Source organism: Helianthus annuus, chromosome 11 (genome assembly GCF_002127325.2).
Source record: "Helianthus annuus cultivar XRQ/B chromosome 11, HanXRQr2.0-SUNRISE, whole genome shotgun sequence".
NCBI lineage: Eukaryota > Viridiplantae > Streptophyta > Magnoliopsida > Asterales > Asteraceae > Helianthus > Helianthus annuus.
The window spans coordinates 138,506,840-138,515,444 of NC_035443.2; the positions used below are offsets into that span (position 1 = coordinate 138,506,840).

Below are 8,605 nucleotides of genomic sequence, written 5' to 3' on the forward strand. Positions count from 1 at the left end.
GTTTTTCATGTCTCTATTTTAACCCATCGGTGTTAGTGAAGGAATTTAAGCGGCAAAGACAAGAAGCTAGAGTTCTGGCCAAGTACGACAAGGTTCTAGTGACCTGATTCAGGTGTGAATTGTATCATCCGAACAAAATGGTTAAAAAATCGAAATGATATTTGTGTGAATTGATATTTGTTATTGGCTTTTTATTAAACACGTGATGATTACTTGAGCATATTGATTTTTGGTAAAAAAAATGTAAGTGAATTGTTTCCATTATATCTAGAGTTTTATGTTAAGAAGGTTGTCGACAGAAGTTTAATAGGTAAATGTAGTTTTGGTGATGAATGCAGGGACCTATGGAGTTCGTTGACTTCTGCTGAACCAAGAAGAGAAGTAGAAAAAGAATGGTTTTTGGAGAGCCAGTGATAAGTTATAGGGGTGGCATTGATGGTTTTGAAGCCACTGCTGTTGAATCTGATCAGAAACTTGATGTCACTAGGTTAGTGTACTTATAAGCGATCATCCTTTTGTTTTGTAAGTATTGTTATGATTTAAACATGAAACATATCGCGGGTTTGTTAACTTTTTTGGTTTGTACGCAGTGATTCGGTTGCGTCATACTCTCAACACCTTGAAACGAGGCATGATGCACTTCTTGGATCACTATTTAAAGATGAAATGTACACGGAAGTATACAACTACAAGCATCTTATCAACGGGTTTGCGGTCCACATGTCTCCTGAACAGGTCACATTCCGAACACTTTACCACCAACCTAACACGAAATTTGCAGGTTTGGGTCTAGGCTAAACGGATTCATGGTTTTGTGTTTAGGGTAAACAGGCTTGGTTCAGTGTTGGGTAAACGGGTCGGTCTCGGCTCAATTTGGCTAGTTCACGGGTTAACATGTTGTAGCTGTTGTCATTATGATTTGTGGTATTTAAGAGGATCAACTGATCAATCTACTTTTGTTTTGCTTAACAAGCTCCAAAGGATTTAGCTAAAGGTTAACAAGCACCAAAGGGTTCAGCTACAGGTTAACAAGCTCCAAAGGGTTCAGCTACAGGTTGATTGCTGGCACAGTTGGTTTGCACGTGGGTGACTGATCCATTTGACATGTATTCGACACTCAGGGTTTTATTTTCTTTTAATATTCTCTTTTTTATGTGTTTGTTTTGGTTTTTTCCTTACTCGGACACATGAAAATAGTGAGACATATTGCAAAGAAACAACATGAGCAATTATTGGTTCCATGAAAGATGAACACCGAGCTTTGGAGTTGGCGATTGATGAGAAGCAGAATGAGATCAACCAGAAAGAATCTAAAATCAAAGATTGGAAAAACAGCTGGCAAATGCCACTGAAAAGCTGGTCAGTCAGTTCTAATGACACGTTGAATTATCGTCACAAAGTAACCAGTAATGTCACACCCCCAAAATACCACATGCGGAAACACCGCGGGACGTGTGACGTACCAGGATCCAAGCCACCAATCACATTGAACCAATATAAAGTATTTAAATAAAACATTTGATTCATTTTATAATATAAATCCAAGTCATACGTTAAACCAAAGTAAACATTCAGCAGAAGCATAAGATTATTCGATGTTCAAGTATTTCAAAACAAATGTACTAAACCAAGAATAAATATCCAAGAGCTGTGACCCATGACAATTCCAGCACCCCCAGATAGCAAGTCCCATATCCAAGAATCTAACGACCTGCAAGCATGCAGACAAGTGTGTCAGACGACGCTGATGAGTTCAAAGTTTGTTATCGTGTTTAGTTACTAGTTACCAGATTAAAATGTTTCACAGATTCAATGTTATTAATCACATGCTTGCCGCCGATGGTTCCAGATTATTTGCCCTAAACCCCATTGCCTCTATCAAAGCAATGGTCAAGATGGGGGTCATTAGTTCACTTCCGAACTCCTCGGTGCGGTGTGAGGGTGCCAAACCTAAATAGCGTTATTAACTAATACCCCTTTGCCCTACAAGCAACAATCGGTAGGTGGGACTTGATTGATAGATATACGTGTATTAACCAACAACCCAGGTTTAACACTCCAGTCAAACCCATTACCGACATTCCTCCCCGGAACGCATGCTTGGAAAAAGAGCAGTGAACTCACCTTGGTTTGCTCGGCATGATTAATTACTTGTTCACACTTAAACAGTCACAGTCTATGGTATTCACGTATGCGATGTCGTTTACATTCACAAGGTTCACATATAAATGACAATATGCAATTCACACAGTGATTCCTGAATGGCACATAGCAGCTACATAACTCATTCAAATCCACAGTTCACGTGTATGTTCCGTAATAATACTTAACAGTTAGGTGTACTAGGTGTAAGAACCAAATCATGTCACTTGATCATAATTAAACATCATTAACAGTAGATACCATGGTTTTATTAACATAATCATTCACTATTATACTTGCAATTTATGTAAGCATCATAACCTACTGTCCATGCAAAAACCTTCCCGGCGAAATACCCTATATGACGAAACACCATGTGTTTCGTCAAGTTGACATGTGACGAAAGTACATATGTTTCATCGAGTTAACATGTGACGAAACACTTCATGTTTCGTCGAGATATACTGTGGTGAAACATATCATGTTTCGTCACTCCTCGTCAGTTGTTGAAACAGTTACAGATTCACATGGTTACAGTTTCACGATTCCTAGATCTCTAATCATCCACAACGATTCCAATCATGATCATTGATCAATCATCTAGTTGCTAATTATCGGTCACATACAACAACAAGGCATTAACAATCCACATGTTCTAAACATACGATCATAATCATGAACCCTAATTTACACACCATACACAACCGTAACTGATAATGACATAGATCTAGTGACTTATTGTTATCAAAATCATCATCCAATCATGATCTTAAGCATTACTTAGCAACAGTTAATAATGATTTCAAACAAACAGTCAATGAGGATTTCAATCCAATAATCAATGATAGTTAAACACTAACCGAGATAGGAGGAACAGTAAATTGATCGATATCGAGGGCTTCGAGGACTCAAGGTTGTCGTCGCACAGAAGGGAGGGTTCTAGGGTTTTCAATTGAGCAGTTACGTGACAAATGACAAGTGTTCTAAGCAATATATTCGAGTGATAGTACTGGGCCCTTATTGGTCTTCGAAGAAACCTGGGCCGGCGAAAGTTGTTTGCGACGAAAGATAGTCTTTCGCCAGGTCCCCTTGTGGTGAAACACTAATGTTTTGTCTGGAATGATTTAAATTTATAAACAGTTTAATTTGTTCATTCACAATACATAACAATTCATTAATCATCACATAACACATAACACTTTATCAAAACAGAATTGTCACACAGGAGATACGTAAGTGAAGGAACTTGAAATCTCGGGTTATCACATCATCCCCAACTTGAAAGAAATTTATCATTAATCATCACATAACACATAGCACTTTATCAAAACAGAATTGTCACACATGAGATACGTAAGTGAAGGAACTTGAAATCTCGGGTTATCACATCATCCTCATCTTGAAAGAAATTTCGTCCCGAAATTTGACAAGCAATCCAAAACGGTGCGGTGTTAGATCAAGATGACTGTGCATTTTCCGCGGGTGCCACATCATCCCCAACTTGATTGGGAATTTCATCCCGAAATTCACTGGTTGTGTGAGACTTGGATCTGCCAGACTTGGACTTGTCATCTGGGAATAAATGTGGGTACTTGAGCTTCATCTGATCCTCGCGTTCCCATGTGAACTCCGGTCCACGTCTCGAGTTCCAACGAACTCTCACGATGGGGATTCGACTATGCTTACGGACCTTGACCTCCCGGTCCATAATTTCTACTGGTTCTTCGACAAACTGCAACTTGTCGTCGATTTTCAACTCTTGAAACGATACTACAAGTGTTTCATCAGACAAACACTTCTTTAACTGGGAGACATGGAAGACATCATGGACGTTACCCAACTTAGCGGGTAACTCTAACTTGTAGGCCACTTTACCAATTCACTCCAGAATTTTAAATGGTCCAATATAATGAGGGTTAAGCTTGCCGCGCTTTCCAAAGCGCACCACACCCTTCCAAGGTGAGACTTTCAACATAACACGATCGGCTACAGCGAACTCCAAGGGTTTCCCACGCTTGTCAACGTATCTTTTCTAACGATCACTCGCTGCCGCCATACGATTCCTGTCACACCCCTAAAATCCACCTGCGGAGTATCACCGCTTGGGAGCGTGACTGACCAGGATCAAGCCACCAATCATATCGAACATGTAATTAATATCAAGTAAAATAAATGTAAACCAATCATTCAATACGATAGGTGTTCAAAACATAATCATAGTTTCAAAGTGTAGCGGAAGCATAAGTATGAAAACCCAATGTGTAACATAAGTTCAAATGTTTAAATGTTTTAACATGGCATCCACGATCCATGCTCCACAACGACCTGCTCCTCCCTGTGCAAGCTCCATGTATCTAACGACCTGCAAGGCATGTAACAGAGGATCAACAACTAGTTGAGCGAGTTCACAGTTTATAGTTCAGTAATTGTAATAGTGTAATAAGCCGTGTATTCGTTCATTAAGTCATGTATCGTAATAGTTCGTATCGCAGCCCACCTAGGCATGTATGCGAAGATTAGGGAAAGTTCTCAAGTATTCTAGACTAGGTATGTTTGTATCGCGGCCACCCGGCACCTGTGCGAAGTTTTAGTGTATAGTTCGCAGCCTTCCTAGGCATGTGTGCGAAGATTAGTCATATTATCGCAGCCAACCCTGGCATGTGTGCGAAGATCAGTCATATTATCGCAGCCAATCCCGGCGTGTGTGCGAAGATCAGTTCTATAAGCATCACTAGTCTAGCAGTATCTTAACCAATCACCTTCCTCACACGAGGATCATAACCCCACGTTCCATTATCTAGAGAAGTACAAATAAATAAATCAATCCCATTCCCACCCTGGGAACCCCATGCCTTGGCTGTGTGAACTCACCTTGGTTTGCTCGGTATGCTAAACTAAGTGCTCAGAAGAAATCAGTCAAATCCTATAGTATGCACGTATAATAAATCAGTTTTTCGTTCGTAACAAATCTTGCACACAAATCTAGCGTCACATAGTGTGTTTGGCAATTATTCATCATGCGGCATTTAAGTAGTCAGTCAAATCCATGTAAATTCATACTTGACAGGATAAACAGGCAGTTAACATACTCTACCAGGTTAACACATTAAACAGGGTTACATGCATATCTTAACAGAGTTAACATTTAACGGAATTAATAAATTAATAGTGTTTACTAAGTTAACAGCGTTAATAACGACAAGTTCAATGAACTAACAGTGTCTCATGCTGAACAGTGTTACTAATATACTTAACGGAGTTTACAGATTTAACATAACGTGTTTACTGTAGTTCATAACTTAACAGGGTAACAACTACATGTGCATTTCAGACGATACAACATCACAAAGCTCGGACAAGGACTTGGGGCATTAAACTCGGACACCTTAGGCTTTCATTTATAAAGTTCGGACAAAAGGGGAGGGGCATTCCTTACTTAAAAGTCGGACAGGGGTTGGGGGGTTTAAAACTCGGACCAAAAAAGTGGGAGGGGGCTTCCTTGTTTGAAAGGTCGGACAAGAGATCATGCCAAAAACTCGGACACTATGTCCTTATAACAAAAGTTGGACATCTTGTAATGGGTAAAAGATCGGACAACACTCCCTTGGGAGAAACTCGGACCATAAGCTTGAGCATAAAGCACGGACCATTCATGATACTTGTACCAAAACTCGGACCCTTGCAATCATCATAAAAGGTCGGACCCCCTTGTTTAATCACAAAGATCGGACATCATACATCTAATAAAAGTCGGACTTACATATTCATTGATAAAACCCGGGCAAGCATGATATATAAACATAAGTCGGACTAGGGTTTTAAAACAAAAGTCGGACTAATGGGGTATCATTACAAAAACTCAAACACGTAATTACCAGAACAAGTTTACAGCATCGATTGAAACAGTTACGTTCTATATTCGTGCGATCAAAACCCTAATTCATGCTTTCATACTGCAGAGTCAAATCAACAGTAAACACTTTCATCATAACAGTCATATCTTAATATCAAGCAACCAATTACACAACTAATCCGTATCATTTCACAATCATCAGGATTCAATCAATAACTACAGAACTAGCATGTGAAGAATTAGGGTTTACATGCATCAATCAATCAACAACTAACAACCAACAATGATTAAGCAATTACCTTGATTGATTCTAAATGGATTGAAAGATCAAACTTGATGCAAAAGACTTGTGAAACCAAGAATGATGAGAAGATGGTTGTAGAGAGGATTAGAGGAGGTGAGAGTACGTGTTTTGATTCTTTGTGAATGATTAGTGAATGATTAGGGTAGGAGATTAGGGTTAAGTATGATTTAGATTTCACTAATAACTCTTCACACCCTTAATTATTATATATTACAATATTACACCATCTCAAACAGTTTCACAGTTTCACCACCAAGTTTATGCATTTGACAAGTCTATCACGATTAACACATAACCATGCAAAATCACACAATACACTTCATTGTATCCAAAACGTTATAGTTTCACAGCAAACTAATTGTGCAAATAAACGACTAAACAATAAATGAACGTGCAATAAATGCGAAATAGGAAATCTTGGAAATTCGAGTTGTCACATTATCCCCATCTTAAAAGAAATTTCGTCCCGAAATTTAGCATGCGGTTACTGAGGAAGCTAGGTAAGCTGTATTGTTCACTGGTTTTCCTGGGGTGTCACATCATCCCCCCCGTTGATTTGGAATTTCGTCCCGAAATTCAGTAGTAGTAGCTTCAGCCTCAGCAGTGGTTGCATTGGTTCCGAATAACTGGGGGTACTTTTCTGTCATCTGGTCTTCACGTTCCCAGGTGTACTCTGGGCCACGTTTGGAGTTCCAACGAACTCGGACAAGAGGGATTCTCTTGTGTTTGAGGACCTTAACATCCCAGTCCGTGATTTCAACTGGTTCCTCGACGAACTGCAACCGCTCGTCGATAGTGAGTTCCTTAAAAGGAACTATGAGGGTCTCATCTGACAGACACTTCTTCAGATTCGACACGTGGAATACGTTGTGAACTGCACCGAGTTCAACTGGTAGGTTTAGTCTGTAGGCTACTTGGCCTATTCTTTCAGTGATTTCGAACGGTCCAACATACCGTGGATTGAGCTTGCCTCGTTTACCAAAACGAACCACACCCTTCCAGGGTGAGACTTTGAGTAGCACTCGATCCCCAACTTGGAACTCGAGCGGTTTTCTGCGTTGATCAGCGTAGCTTTTCTGGCGATCACGAGCTGCCGCCATACGTTGTCGTATTTGTGCAATCTTTTCCGTGGCGTCCACTATAAGTTCTGGACCCGTGATTTGACTATTCCCCACCTCTGCCCAGCAGAGAGGTGACCAGCATTTACGTCCGTACAATGCCTCGAATGGAGCGGCTTGTATGCTGGTGTGGTAACTGTTGTTGTATGAAAACTCCACTAAAGGGAGATGCTTTTCCCAGCTGTTGCCGAAATCAATAACACACGCCCGAAGCATGTCTTCTAGTGTTTGAATCGTGCGCTCAGACTGCCCATCCGTATGAGGGTGATATGCTGTGCTCATGTCTAGCCGAGAGCCAAAAGCCTTGTGCATTGCTTGCCATAGTTCTGATATGAATCGTGCATCCCGATCCGAAATAATAGAGGTTGGCACCCCGTGCCTTGAAACAACTTCTTTCAAGTAGACGTCTGCTAATGTAGAGAACTTATCCGTTTCTTTGATAGCCAAGAAATGAGCAGACTTTGTGAGTCGATCTACGATCACCCAAATAGTATCGTTCCCACGCTGGGATCTAGGTAGGCTTGTAACAAAATCCATGGAAATTTCCTCCCATTTCCACTGTGGTATCTTTGGTTGCTGAAGTAAGCCTGCTAGTTTCTGATACTCTGTCTTGACTCTCGCACGAGTCAAACATTTGCCGACGTAAGTTGCAATGTGGGCCTTCATGCTAGGCCACCAGTATGTAGTTCTGATGTCGTGATACATTTTATCCGAACCTGGATGTACCGAGTAGCGAGACTTATGAGCTTCATCCATCACAAGTTCCCGTAAACCGCCATATAGTGGAACCCAAATACGTCCTGTTACATAGTAGGCGCCGTCTTCCTTCTGTTCTAATCGTTGCCTTGAGCCGCGTAAGGCTTCAGCCCTGACGTTTTCTGGTTTCAATGCTTCTACCTGAGCATTTCGTATCTGTGCAGGAAGATCAGACTGTATAGTAAGCTGCAAGGCTCGTACACGCCTAGGTAGAGTGTCTTTTCGACTGAGAGCGTCAGCCACAACATTGGCTTTGCCTGGATGGTACTTGATGGCGCATTCGTAATCATTAAGTAACTCGACCCATCGTCGTTGGCGCATGTTCAATTCCTTCTGCTTGAAGATATGCTCGAGACTCCTGTGATCGGTGTAAATAGTGCACTTGGTACCGTACAGGTAGTGTCGCCATATCTTGAGCGCGAAAACAACAGC

The 8,605-nt window shown here is 40.9% G+C and overlaps 1 protein-coding gene across 1 annotated transcript; it reads left to right on the plus strand.

Moving 5' to 3' along the window:
* The first annotated feature begins 386 nt into the window (after window positions 1-386).
* Window positions 387-842, plus strand: LOC118483667 (subtilisin-like protease SBT2.6). The gene is made up of 2 exons (XM_035979145.1): window positions 387-487; window positions 591-842. Exons 1-2 carry the CDS (start codon window positions 393-395, stop codon window positions 796-798), a joined length of 303 nt encoding a protein of 100 aa, XP_035835038.1. The 5' UTR covers window positions 387-392; the 3' UTR covers window positions 799-842.
* Window positions 843-8,605: the final 7,763 nt, after the last annotated feature.